Source organism: Tripterygium wilfordii, chromosome 19 (genome assembly GCF_013401445.1).
Source record: "Tripterygium wilfordii isolate XIE 37 chromosome 19, ASM1340144v1, whole genome shotgun sequence".
NCBI classification, from domain to species: domain Eukaryota; kingdom Viridiplantae; phylum Streptophyta; class Magnoliopsida; order Celastrales; family Celastraceae; genus Tripterygium; species Tripterygium wilfordii.
The window spans coordinates 1721930-1736115 of record NC_052250.1 but is presented as its reverse complement, the minus strand read 5'-3'; the positions used below and the strand labels follow the sequence as shown (position 1 = coordinate 1736115).

The 14186-nt window shown below is 37.5% G+C and overlaps 4 protein-coding genes across 6 annotated transcripts; 2 read left to right on the top strand and 2 right to left on the bottom strand.

Annotated features, from left to right (window-relative positions):
- The first annotated feature begins 304 nt into the window (after nucleotides 1-304).
- On the top strand, nucleotides 305-2483 carry LOC119985146. The gene is made up of 2 exons (XM_038829341.1): nucleotides 305-1074; nucleotides 1995-2483. Exons 1-2 carry the CDS (start codon nucleotides 613-615, stop codon nucleotides 2352-2354), a joined length of 822 nt encoding a protein of 273 aa, XP_038685269.1. The 5' UTR covers nucleotides 305-612; the 3' UTR covers nucleotides 2355-2483.
- Nucleotides 2484-2767: 284 nt separating this feature from the next.
- Nucleotides 2768-3517, bottom strand: LOC119985123 (probable glycosyltransferase At3g42180). Its single transcript, XM_038829302.1, has 3 exons — nucleotides 3371-3517; nucleotides 3129-3286; nucleotides 2768-3047 (listed from the first exon to the last, which is right to left on the bottom strand). The coding sequence occupies exons 1-3, from the start codon at nucleotides 3399-3401 to the stop codon at nucleotides 2937-2939; spliced, it is 300 nt and encodes a 99-aa protein (XP_038685230.1). The 5' UTR covers nucleotides 3402-3517; the 3' UTR covers nucleotides 2768-2936.
- Nucleotides 3419-5199, bottom strand: LOC119986177 (probable glycosyltransferase At5g03795). The gene is made up of 5 exons (XM_038830735.1): nucleotides 5092-5199; nucleotides 4720-5004; nucleotides 3832-4109; nucleotides 3615-3676; nucleotides 3419-3525 (listed from the first exon to the last, which is right to left on the bottom strand). The coding sequence occupies exons 1-5, from the start codon at nucleotides 5197-5199 to the stop codon at nucleotides 3419-3421; spliced, it is 840 nt and encodes a 279-aa protein (XP_038686663.1).
- A 3874-nt stretch (nucleotides 5200-9073) lies between these two features.
- LOC119985926 (probable serine/threonine-protein kinase abkC) lies at nucleotides 9074-14135 on the top strand. 3 transcript variants are annotated; one of them, XM_038830405.1, is made up of 6 exons: nucleotides 9074-9337; nucleotides 9900-11238; nucleotides 11714-11983; nucleotides 12358-12513; nucleotides 13221-13343; nucleotides 13750-14135. In XM_038830405.1, the coding sequence occupies exons 1-5, from the start codon at nucleotides 9330-9332 to the stop codon at nucleotides 13338-13340; spliced, it is 1893 nt and encodes a 630-aa protein (XP_038686333.1). In that variant the 5' UTR covers nucleotides 9074-9329; the 3' UTR covers nucleotides 13341-13343; nucleotides 13750-14135. The 3 variants fall into 3 exon arrangements, with proteins under 3 accessions (XP_038686333.1, XP_038686334.1, XP_038686332.1); XM_038830406.1 differs by lacking the exon at nucleotides 13750-14135 and adding an exon at nucleotides 13480-13704; XM_038830404.1 differs by lacking the exon at nucleotides 13750-14135 and having other exon boundaries at nucleotides 13221-13704.
- The last annotated feature ends 51 nt before the right edge of the window (nucleotides 14136-14186 follow it).

Below are 14186 nucleotides of genomic sequence, written 5' to 3'. Positions count from 1 at the left end.
TCCACATTACACCTCTATACTTGCATAAAAATGTGAAACATCGATGAGCCGAATAAAGTGGCAACTATCAAAATTCATAGCCCAAACTCATCAAATGAAATATCGAAACGGCCCATTGGGTCCAGTTAGGCAAAGCAAATTTCGACATTGCATAGCTTATCAAGGTCAAAACCGCGTTATTACTGATTAGAGATCTATAGAACACGTAACAACAATGCAATCTTAAACTAATCAACCATTTTGACAAAGATCCAACAGCAAGAACATCTGTATCGCGGCAGCTGTAAAGTTGAACTACACTTTCTTTAATGGCTCAGATTCCTCTCCAACCAACCATGAACCATGACAAACTACCTGTCACCGACTTGTTCACGTCGGCGAGGCAACGAACCCAAAACATATCCTTCTATGAAAAGCATATTTTACGCCGCCTTCGTCTCTTCTCCATCAACTCCACACATATTACAACTCTCTCTCTTCCTCTCTCTCTGTTCTCAATCATTTACACATATACATACAATTTTAATTTCTCTATATCATCTCTATCTTCTCCTGTAATCCCACCTCCGCCACCACTTAGGGAATTCGAGGCGACGCGAAATTTAGGCAAAAATGGTGCGCCGTCTCTTGACCTGCTTCGGCAAGGACAGCACTACTACTACGTCGTCGTCATCAGCGGCTGCCACGTCAGTGACGGTGGACACGACGGAGGAGGAGAAGCGGCGAGGGGGAGCGGTGCTGGTGGAGCTATTCACGTCGCAGGGGTGTAAGACGTCGCCGGAGGCGGAATTGCTGTTTTCGCGGCTAGGGAGGGGGGATTTTGGGCTGGACTTGCCGGTGGTGGTGCTGCTTGCTTATCATGTGGACTATTGGGATTTTATGGGCTGGAAGGATCCGTATGGGCTGAGCCATTGGACTGTTAGACAAAAGGCCTATGTTGAGGCCATGAATTTGGATACCATGTTTACGCCCCAAATTGTGGTCCAAGGCAAGGCCCAGTGTGTGGGGACTGAAGAGGATGCTGTGTTGTCTTTGATTAATAGTGCACCAAGATTTCCTGCTCTTGGCTTCCAGGTAATTATTTAATTCCTTTTTTTACCTACTAATTTTGTGCATGATTTCTTATATATACATATATATATATATATATATATTTGGATTTTTTAGTTAGGATATGTTTTACCATGAAAATTCAATTACAAATTATCCCAATGATCATTATTACTAAGTAGTAGAGTCTTGATATTAGGGTAATGTCATTTTTAATCAGTGAAAGAGTTGTCAATTTCCAACTCAATCACCAAATGTTCAAACGTTTCAATTTGAGAACCCAAAATTGAAAATTGTTTCAATGTATATGCACACACGGTCAGATTTTTTAATGTTTGGGCAGATTCTTTATATTGATTTTTTATATTCGGTAATCTAGTTGGACATAATCAATTCTTTCAGTGTCCAAAAGTTGCATTACGCCTCCCCCCATGATATTCCATGTCAATACTTGCGGAATCAAATTCTACCATGTTTAAGGCGACAAAGTCTAGAATATTATCAGAAATCTCAGCCAACTCAAATCAACAAAATTCTTTGGTTTGAGTTTATATGTTCAATGTGGACACGTCAAACTTGCATGAATTTGTATTTTTAGCATCGCAAACAATCCTTGAACCTAGACTTGTTTTTCATTACAAATGGTAACTAGTCCCATAACTAGTAACTTGGGTTTAGAAACGCATCTTAAGCAATGACATTGAAGACTTGCCGGCCAGTCGCAACTAATCTAAAGATCTAATCATTAGTTAAGATATATAATCTATTATCAGTGGATTGGATTATCATACTCTTTGATTAATCTGGCATGCTTTATTTACTAATGCCCTTTTTTAGATGGATAACATACGACATTGTAACTCATCATTGTTCAATGAAAAGTGCAAGCATGATTTTTTAACTTCAAATAATTACTAATACAAAAAAGTTCTTTATGTGAACAGGCAACCTTTCAAAGACCAACATCAGATTCATTGCAAGTCTCACTGAAAGGAGCTTTGAGGAGCAAAGTTGACGGCAATGGTGCCAACGTCATGGTGGCTCTATATGAGAGTGGATTGGTGACTAACTGTCCAACCGGAGAGAACAAAGGGCGCGTCCTATCCAATGACTTTGTCGTAAGAAAGCTCGAAAAGCTCTGCGCCGTCAAGGACATTTCGGCCAAGAAGACTGTATCCGGCACTGTCAACTTCACTCTCTGGGGAAGCTTCAATGGCAGCAAATGTGGAGTCGCTGTCTTTGTCGAAAACACTTCTCATCAAGTTTTTGGTTCTCAGAACTTCCAATTGCCTGATGATATATGAAATTTAGAGTACTGTTGTGTACAGGATTTGTTGTTTGTGTTAGGAACTAATGATTGATTTGTTGTTTGTGTTAGAGAAATGTGGGCAATTATAATGCCTGTGTCAATCTCTTCTTTGGGCAGTCAAAAACCGGGTGTGATTATTATTGGTAATGCTGTTTTTTGATCAAACCCATCACTAGTCTAATCTATGCCACCCTCACATCTCATGGAACTGCATGCATCGTCAGAGCCTACCCCAAGAGCCCCACACGGCCACACCCATCAAATCCATCTTGACGTATAATCATTTAATTGCACAAAACTCTTCTTTAATGCTGTATAAGAAGACCTTGGTGAAATAATCCATGTAAGAAATTAGTTTGAGAAACAGAGGAATTGATGATGTATTCAATGGACCTGGAGCTTCCTTAGGCCGTCAAAAACAAAAATGAACAAAGAATGGAACAAATTCTTGCTAGTAACACATATTCCTTAACTTCGAACTTGATCTGGTAAAGAAAATGGTATATTTGTGCTCGTCACTGTAACTGATACTAAGTTGTGCACATCTTTGTGTTTCGGAATGTACACAAGTTCAGGACTAATAAGAAGCCTGTGCTAGGACTAGGTGACGCAACCAGAGCTCGTACATTATCATATGGAAGGCATCATATCTTCTTGAAGGTGAATTCCACTCGAAGTGCCTTTGAACCTGACAACATCAAATATATATATATAAACTGAGAACATAGACAGCTGATTATCACCAAAATGCTATAGAACACTAACTCACCTTGACTGTGTTGTGATGCAGTTCAATGAATTTGGAATCTGATATGGATTCAAGGATCTGCTCTACCAGATGAGCAATATCCTTATTGATTATTACAGAAAACTTTCTCCAGTCAAGGATGTTATTGAATGGCAGTTCATATTCATCATACAAGATTACTGCAGAGAAGGCATGCAAGAAACTAGTTAAAAAACTCTATTAAAAGATACACACAAGAAACACAATATAAGGATCCTTCTTACCAGGAACACATCCGGAATGGATTGAGTCCATTATACAAATTCTAGTGATTAAGTATGGTCCGTCGCAAATGCAGTACTTGGATGTTTTGAATTTCTCTCGGTTTGGGTCATCGTCCCATGAACTTGCTCGCCAAGCCCAGAAAGCGAGTGTTGTCCTGCAATATACACGAGGTGAATGCCAAATATGTTACAGATAAAACATATATCAGCCAAAGAAAATGGACTTTATTTCCAATGTACAAACTGCCTGCACCACATCTAGTCATAATTCGGAAACTTTTTCCTAACAACCCGAGATTATTAAACCTACACTATACTGAAATACCTGAAAAGGAGAAGAGAAAAAAAAAAGGTTGTAGAAGCTAAATTGTAAACAGAAATTTGTACTGACAAGGACAAAAGGAATGTTTATAGTAAGTCAATGAAGAAGACATGCAAAGTGTTTGACCATCTGGAGGTACCTGTTGTGTATGTCATTTCCACCAGCTCGAGCAAATGGCAGTCGTATCTGGGGGAGAGTTATATGGTGATGGTGGCGCTTGTGGTGTACGCCATGTTTGTGTTCATAATGTGCGCAACACAAGACTGTGATTGAATGATTCAATGGGGCTTTTTCAGAAAGTCTTGCTCCATCGTCATGGCAAGTCACGAAAAAGTGATCAACACCTGTACTTCGATTCCAGTGAGGGTACTCATCAATTATGTACCGAATATAATCCTCACCATTAGCATAAACTCCCTGCATACAAGAAGGGTGAAAGTCAGAGATCAATCACGCTGCATTATGTGAAAAGGAGACTAACACATCAAATTTTCTCATCTAGCCATTTTTTCAAATATGGGATCTTCATATAGTCACAAGTCACGTAGTTCAGTTTCCATGATCGAGTAGTCATTGATGTAGTTCCAACCATTTTTGAACAGAAAAAAAGAAAGAAAGGAAATCATTTCTTTCAGCTTGGCATTTTATCAAATATAAATTCTTCATCCCTCATGACCCTCTAAATCTTTCTTCTGTGAATGTTTATTTTATACCATGCTTTTACAATAATTGCAATTACACTGTAATTCTTGCAATTAATATCCATGATCTGTGCTTATCAACAGCCGTGATTCATGTTCTATCATTGACCATAATCTGTGTTTGTCAGCAGCCGTGATTTATGTTTCTATCAACCCTAACAAGTACAAATGGCAGAACAAGACAAATAAACCAATAAAGAGATTTTAGAGTTCAAGATACATAAAGTTGTATAAAGACACGATCCAAAGAAGAGTACTAAGGATCAGATACATTGATTTCTTGAACTGTCGCCAAAAAGAATTTCTTCGAACAAAAGAAATCGTACCTTGCCAAGAATTTGGAACCAAGTAAGGGGAATGAAAAACAGATGAGCCTTAGAGTGATCACTCGCACGAAATCTGTCAGAGGATAAGAGATTGTAATGGAAGAACATTTCACTAGAAAGCATCCCGTGAATTCTTCTCTGATTAAAATAAGAAATCTCTTCATCTTTGTTTGGGTATACGAAGATCTTGAAATCGTCTTCCATCTGAGCGTAATTACGCAAGAAGACATCGGGGTACTGGAAGACTTCCTCGAAAATACCAGAATCGTGAACTGGGTACTTGGGCTTCGTTGGCCAAGAAAAAAAAAATTGGCATCAATGAATGAACAAACCTGAAAGAAAGTGAAACACAGAAATAGAAAGTGAAGGCACCCGATCATTATATGAGGCGATTCTATAAAGAAAAGAAGACCGTAAGTAAACTACATTGATAGCAGCAAAAGCAACCATGAGGAAGATGAATTTTCGACGGAGCGACATTTTCTTGGGAAAATTGGGTTTCTGGAGAAAATGTGTTTTGCAGAGGAGAGAAAAGCAGAGAGAGAATGGGAGAGTCAAGAGCAGGTCAGAGAGTGTCTGTGTGTATTTCGGTGATGAAAAGTCCAAATGACGGTTTTGTTAGTTATTTCTGGTATTTGTGAGTTGTGACAGGTCACTGTATAAATGTATTTACAACCGGTACTATACGTCAATGTATATTTATACTGTATCTATAAAATAATATAACATTACAATATACCAAATGCAATCGTTTCAAATGTAGCAAAACTGACTGAGCTGATATTCTCTCACTGTCGGGTTCTCTGCTTTCTTCTTTTCTTTGAATTTGACTGTTTGAGTATGAGCTTCAATTTTTAACGAACGCCAACCTATTTCGTTTGTCAATTTTTAATTTGATTGTTCGTTAGGTTATTTTGCTTGTTAATTTGAAATTTCGAGTGTGTATTGAGTGATAGCATGGTTGGTAAATTTTTATGGGATCAAACCGTATAAATTCGAAGGATTATGAGTTCGATTCTCACTCAGAAAAACACTGTTATGGCCATGCAATATCTATGCACACGTGTCGACCCGAGTTTATGCACATGTCAATTGTTCAAAAGGACCATGCAACTTCTGTGTGCGTGGATTGGCCCGAGTTTAGGCACATGTCATCAAAAGACACGTTATCTTCGTGGCCACGCAACTTTAGAGAGAAGTATAATTCATGAAACAAAGTAGATGCTAATGAGCCTACTGGCCATGACTTGCACTCTTGCAGCATGGTCCAGGCCTTCGAGCCAAGTTCTATGCAAGGTTTTTGCATGGCCGATGCTTCAAGCTCAAGTAAGTACCTTCCCTTGGTATACATAAAGACATGTTTGATCCTAATCTGCACCATTTTTCTCATCAATACAATACTTCTAGCTTTGTAGCAAGAGTGAATGGTCATGCCTGCTTGGACTCAAAGAATGTTGTGGACCAGCATTTCTTCCTTAGTCTCCTGGAGATTCCCGAGATGATGCTCCCTGGCTGTTCGCGTACGATTTTCCGATGCGGCATCTCGATCATACAAGATGTTTCCAGCTCGGCGATTCTTTGCTCATTATATCAGTTACAGTGTCAATACTATATATGAATAGAATAATTAGTATGAGAAACAGAGGAATTGATATATGCAATGGAACCAGAGCTTTATTAGGCCGTAAAAAATACAAATGAACAAAAGAATGTAACAAATTCTAACTAGTAACTCATATTCCTTCAAATTCCAACTTGATCTGGTGAAGAAGTTGAGGAAATGAACAAAGAATGGAACCAGGTTGTGCTCATCTTTGTGTTTGGGAATGTACAGAAGTTCAGCAATAATAAGAGGACTATGATAGGGATAGGTAGTGCAACCAGAGCTCGTACATTATCATGTGGAAGACATCAAATCTTCTTGAAGGTGAATTCCACTCAAAGTGCCTTTGAACCTGACAACATCAAAAAATGTATATAGCTAAACACTGAGAACATAGACAGCTTATTATCACCAAAATGCCACAGAACACTTATTCACCTTGACTATGTTGTGATGCGGTTCAATGAATTTCGAATCTGATATGGATTCGAGGGTCAGCGCTAGGAGATGAGCATTATCCTTATTGATTATTACAGAAAACTTTCTCCAGTCAAGGATGTTATTGAATGGCAGTTCATATTCATCATACAAGATCACTGCAGAGACGGCACGCGAAACTAGTTAAAATCTCGATTTAAAGATACGCAACAGAAACACAATATAAGCAACAGAAACACAATATAAGGATCCTTCTTACCAGGAACACATCCGGAATGGATTGAGTCCATTATACAAGTTCTTGTGATAAAGTATGGTCCGTCACAAATGCAATACTTGGAAGTTTTGAATCTCTCTCGGTTTGGGTCATCGTCCCGTGAACTTGCTCCATAAACAAAGAAAAGGAGTGTTGTCCTGCAATATACACGAGGTGATGTTGTGTAGCCAGAATATGGGATGCAATGTTTCTTGTTTCTACTAAAACATGATATGACAGTCTTATTCCATCAGATAATTCTCCATACCTTACAAATTAGATAAATGGAAAATTTCAGTGAGAATGACAAATATTTGACCATGGACAGAAAAACAAAACACAGAAAAAGGAAGAACATTTCACTAGAAAGCATCCCGTGAATTCTCCTCTGATTAAAATCATAAAGCTCTTCATCTTTGTTTGGGTATACGAAGACCTTGAAATCCTCCTCCATCCTAGCGTAATTACGCAAGAAAACATCGGGGTACAGGAAGACTTCCTCGAAAATGCCAGAATCGTGAGCTGGGTACTTCGACTTCGTTGGCCAAGAAAGAAGATGGAATCAATTACTGAACAAACCTGAAAGGAAGTGAAACACAGAAATAGAAAGTGAAGGCACCTGATCATTATCTGAGGCGTTTCTATAACGAAAAGAAGGGGATAAGCGAAATGCATTGAGAGCAGCAATAACAGCAAGAATGAGGAGGATGTATTTCGGACGGATCAACATTTTCCTGGTAAAATTGGGTTTCTTGAACAACATTTTCTTGGGAAACTTGAGCTTCTGAAGAAAATGGGTTTCGCGGAGGAGAGAAAAGCAGAGAGAGAATGAGAGAGTCAAGAGCAGGTCAGAGAGTGTCTGTGTTTCGGTGGTGAAAAGGCCAAATCACGGTTTTGTTAGTTATTTCTGGTACTTGTCAGTTGTGACACGTCATACTGTATCTATAAAAATAATATAATATTGCAATATACCAAACGCAGTCGTTTCATATGTAGCAAAACACCTTGAAAATAACCAAAATCTCTAGTTCAAATAATATTCATGTAAAATGATACGAGTAGCTAAAATAGATAACGAAAAGACCGTTGCGAAGATGTTACTATATTATTATCGGTAAAAAATAGTTAAAATAGATACTTGTAAGAGTGGTTCTCTAGTGTGAAGATCAACTTCAAAATCTCTAAATATAAAATATAATATAATAATATAATATATTCTATCCTCTTTCCAAAATGTGTAAGCACACCATTTTAAATTTTTATATAAACAAGTAATATTTAATGTTGTAGAGATTTATGATAGAGATACAGATGTAATTGTTGTTATCTAGGCATGGTCTGAATTTTCAAAAAGTGATGTTCGAGTAGATAAAATGGAGAATCTGTTAAGAAACACTTATGGAGTGCGCATAATTTAAACTTTTCAAGTGTGTATTGTAAAAATAATCTTAAAAATAATATTTATGGGTTTTTACCATAACTTTTTTGTTTTTTTTGAAATATCGTAGAAAAACATGCTTTACATTGAAATCGATTCTTGAACACACATTTTTGGATTGATGAAGGGGAGTGAAACTCATCAAGGTAAAATATTTTTACCTATCTCATGTTTGGATACGTAAAAGAAAAAGGGAATGATTTGTTATTTCTCTTATTTGATTCAACCATCATAAAATATATACAATGGTAAAATAGAATTTAACTTATAGATAAATTAATTCAATCATCTAATTCGCTTCAAATGACCCAATTTTGAGAGAAACTATTCTGACAAAAATTTGATCAAATCTTCTCTCAATTCTTTTCAAATTCATATTTATTATTTTTTTCTAAACTATCCAAATAAAAAAATTTAGAGAAATCTCATTTTCATTATTTTCCAATTCTCAAATCCGTCGGTCCAAACATACCCTCAAAGTAACTCTATTTATGACAAACCCTAAGTAAATACTAAACTCCAAATAATTTTTTTTAAAAAAATTAATTCTAAACTCCAAATATTTTATTATTATTATTATATTTTTCTGTGGCAAATATTTTAGCGTGGATCAGGAGACAGGGATCAGCGACCGAACACAGAATTATACAGAGGAGAGGACACCTGTAAATACAGAGGAACAATCACCAATCACGCGCTCAGTATTCTCTATTGAGATGCGCCACCAAACACCGCTCGTCACGGTGCCGATGGCTGAGATATCAGATGCCGGTTGCCAACGGCGTCGTTTGAGAAACATTTAATAAGATGCTTGCAATTATCGAGTGCCGCCTCTGTATTTTCGAGCTGCACGATCATAAACCGACGCCATCACTATGTCGAGGTCACAAATCATTTCTGCAACTCTATAATCGAATCTATGTTTGCTTTTTTTTAGCTTCAAATTCGGATTATGGATTTCAGTTTTTTGAAATCGTATAGTTTGTTGAATTTGCCCTTCGTTTTTCTCGGCAATCAATTATAAATTTATAATTGTAATTCTCATTTAGATTCAAACATCTTTGTTGGGATTTCAAAACCATTTTTATTCAGGAAGAATTATTTTCTCCCTCTCTTGCAAAGTCTAGGAATTTTAAGAGAACTGCACGAGGATTGTCGCTGTTGAACTGTTATAGTGTTCTTGAGAATTTATGATTTTGTGAATTCAGAAAGCTAATATACCTTTTGGTATGTTGAATCCTGATATTGATGATAGAGCACCAAAAGTTAAAACAAAAGGATTGATGAAGCTGATACACGTTTGGCTTAAAGTCATTTATCTATTAGCATCTGCACCAGCAGTGCGTACCTTAGCTATGAATAATGTATTTGTTGTTTGTGATTGTATACTTGTTTTATTTGACTCATACTGTGTAATATTCGGAAAAAATGGTTGCTATATGCAGATTTTTGTTCCCTCATAATAGTAGGAGGGTTGCACATTATTTTCTGCGGAATAAGAGGCCTAGATATGTTGAAGCTAATAATAATGGAAAATATTCTACTGTTGGGATCCCGTACAACTTGTGCAGATTATATCAAAGGTATAGAATCACTTGTGGAGGACAGTCTCCATTTCTATTATACAAAGTGAATGGGAGTTTACAGAGAAATGGTGGTTATAGAAGTTTCTCTGCACTTTCAATGAGTAATTCCCTTCAACAGCAAGCCCATGTTGCTTGGAAGAGGCTTTCTCAATTATGTTCCTATGGGGGTCAGACTTTTCCACCAATTGGTAGGATTGCTTGTGCAGTGAGTCTGGCTTTAACGAGATCGAATCTAGTAGCTCCTGGTGTTCTTGCATTCATAATAGGGGAGTTTGCTCGGACTGGACAAACGTGGGCAGAAGCAGAATATTTGCCCAGTAGGGATTCTCTTTACATGCAAGCACAAGATGGGCAGACTTGTCTGACAACTTTTTTGTTCTCGCTTATTGATGGTATACTTATTCTTCTACGAGCTATATATTTAGCAATGTTGTTTACACCATGCATAGCTATGGCTCCATTTGCAGAACCTATAGGGGGTCAGTTTAGGAGAACTTGGCTTCATATTGTCCATCATACACTGGAAAAGGCAGGCCCCGCATTCATTAAATGGGGTCAGTGGGCTGCAACAAGACCAGATCTTTTCGCCAGAGATCTGTGTCGTGAACTCGCAAAACTGCATACTAGTGCACCAGCACATGATTTTTCCTTTACCAGAAAATCTGTTGAGAAGGCATTTGGTCGCAAGCTGCATGAGATTTTCTCAGAATTTGAAGAGGAACCTGTGGCATCTGGAAGTGTAGCTCAAGTTCATCGCGCTACTTTGAAGTACAGATATCCAGGTCAGCAGATAAAGCCCATTCTAGTTGCTGTTAAGGTTCGACATTCTGGTGTGGGTGAAGCAATCAGAAGGGACTTTATTATAATCAATTTTGTAGCAAAAGTATCAAATTTCATCCCTACATTGAAATGGTTGAGATTGGATGAAAGCATACAGCAATTTGCTGTCTTCATGATGTCTCAAGTTGATCTTGCAAGAGAAGCTGCCCACTTGAGTCGTTTTATTTATAATTTCCGTAGTTGGAAGGATGTCTCCTTCCCAAAACCTGTATATCCCCTGGTGCACCCAGCTGTCTTGGTGGAAACTTATGAGCATGGAAAAAATGTTATGCACTACGTTGATGAGCTTGAAGGCCATGAACGGATTAAAAGTTCCCTTGCTCGCATTGGGAGCCATGCACTTTTGAAGATGCTTTTGGTACATACCTCTTATTATCCTAATCCTTTATGATTTAGTTTTGCTGAGTTATTGCAAAAGTTACAAATTTCTGGCTCTTATCAAATTGCTTTAGATATTTATTCCTTGCCAAATTATAGGATTGATATTTTATCGTGTTGGAAATTCACATCATGAATGATTGTGTGAGTGATGAATACCAATGTTTCCAGTAGATGCATTTTGCAGCTACCTTAAAGTAAATCAGGAGCTACACAAGTTTGAAACAAGCTAGCACATCAGAAGGGAAAAAAAAGAAAAAGAATCATGATTGAGCGTTCTTAAGTTTTATGCATGTTCTCTGTTTTTGAGGATAGGGAAGACGAGATTCCCTTTCATTATGGTTAATTATAATCTGCAGCATGATATGTGTCTTCTTGATGTATTGAATTTGCTAGAAATTAATTAATTCGATTAGTATTGCATGCAATCTTTACAACCATCCCTCTCATTTCAGGTAGATAATTTCATTCACGCAGACATGCATCCAGGGAATATTCTTGTCCGAGAAACTAAGAACAAACCACCACATAAACCTCTCTTTGGATCAAGGCCTCATGTCGTATTCCTTGATGTAGGCATGACTGCTGAACTTTCTAAGAGAGATCGAGCCAATTTACTGGAGTTCTTTAAGGCTGTTGCCGTGCGAGATGGTCGCTCTGCGGCAGAGTGCACACTTAGGTTATCCGAGCATCAAAATTGTCCGAATCCAAAGGCTTTCATTGAGGTAATTTCTTTTTTAATGTTATTCTTTTTTGCATGAGAGATAATGTGTTGTTTTATTTTTTAAAATGGGGGCTTACTTTTATGACGTCCATAGAAGTTTTTTCTTGCTACAATAATTTGCAAGCCTTTGGTAACTTGAGCCTCCAACATTTGCTTCTTTTTTTTCTTTTTTCTTTTTTGTATTCTAAAGCTGAATTTGCCTTTAGTTTTCTGTAGAATACCCATCTTATTTTGGTTTACTATTTAGGTCTACTAACGTGTTACCTTTATACTAATAAGTTGTTTTCTTTTACTACTCTTCCCTGATATTACTTGGTCAATACAAAGCCTAAAATGTATTTATTTATCGTTAACATATGTTACATTGGTTTATAGGAAGTAGAAAGATCTTTCAATTTCTGGGACACTACAGAGGGTAATCTTGTACGCCCCTCGGAATGCATCCAGCAATTGCTTGAGCAGGTTAGACGTCACAAAGTCAATATTGATGGCAATGTTTGCACTGTGATGGTGACTACTTTGGTTCTTGAGGTAATGTCTTGATTGTTCTCAGTATCATTTGTAAAGTCACCACTTATTCCCCTGGTCACGTGTTGATTTTTCTCAACTAGATAAATGCAAAAAATTTGCTATGAAAACACCATGATGATCTGTCCTGGTAGCAACACTGTTGTGTGGCTCTCTCTACTTTGAGAATTCTTCATTTTAGTTAAATAATAACTTCTTAAACCTTTATTAATAATTTTAACAAGAGTTCAATTCAAGCAGTTGTGGAGGATCAGTATCATCTTATTATTCCAGACGAGCATGTATAAAGGGATCAAACTATGATTACATTTTTTTTTTCGCTCATTTAAGTAAATTCAATTTGAAGACCTTGAACAAAAAACTGTTAAGAGTGCAACGCACAGTAAAGGAATGGAAGACATTGTTGCTGTAGAATGTATTTTACATTCATAATTTACTTAAAAGAACATACCCTGTGCATAAATGTCCTCCAGCACTGTGGTGCTTTGGGTATGTGTGCACTGTCCAGTCTTATGTGGAGAGGCTATTCCACAGTTGGAACCGGTGATGTTTAAGTGGCAATAGAGAAATTTTAACACTACATCAATGACCATCCTTTTAGATTTACCATTATTTCCGAATATAAACGTCCAGACAAGGCAGCTAAACAAATATGGGATTAGTTATGATATGTTCTTAAATTTGGAGGTCTTTTTACTCCTCTCTTGTAGGGTTGGCAGCAGAGGCTTGATCCAGGCTATGATGTTATGCGCACATTGAAGACGTTGCTCTTTAAAGTTGACTGGGCAGAATCACTAAGTTACACCATTGAAGGACTCATGGCCCCATAGAAGGTAGCTATCTGGGTTCCTTCATAAATATTTTGATTTTTAATAGCAACTTAGTTAGTAGCAATTCATTAGCAACTGGTGTACCTTTTTTCTGGCCTGATTTGATTTGACAATTTGCTATACTCGCAATTTCCAAAAGTAAATTGGAAGAGATGATGATGATAAGAGAGGAGCTCCTTTTCCCTTTCTTAACGGCCGATGGAAAAGATGCTGTCTAATAAGGATCGAATTTTTGTTTAAAATACAGATTGTAAGAAAGATGAATGGGGTCTGGAATAAAAATGAAAACGATGATCGTTCCGTGTTTAATTGCTTTTACTTTGAGAACTTTGTCGACATTCTAACGGCTTGTGAGACTTCTGTATGATATTTAGCATTGTTTACTAATTGGCTCGTATCATAATAGCAGTAGTACTAGTCAGAAGTAATTGGAACCCTAGATTGCTACCTCTTGATGAAGCAAAGGAACCGGGGTTGGCCACCAAGGGAACACAAGTGAGAAGACTGACCGGAATATCGAGGACGGTCGAATTGAGGTGAGAAGTTTAAGCACAACTCCAACCTGCTTCTCCTGGAGTTGCATTCTAGTATATTTCTGCCAATGACTAAATACAGAACATCCCATCCTCCGACTGTATAGCCACCAGAGCAATCCCGACCATAATTTTCTCTCATGTAGAAGAACGGGAGGCTCTCCTGTCATTTCATCACCAAGTTCCAAACTCCAGATTCCTTGATCTCCCAAACAATTAATCTCCCCGGACAATCAGCTTCTTCCACCAACAATTAATTTTCTCAGATTATTTTGACTTTAGAGTGTGTTTGGATTGAGGGATTTGGGGGGAA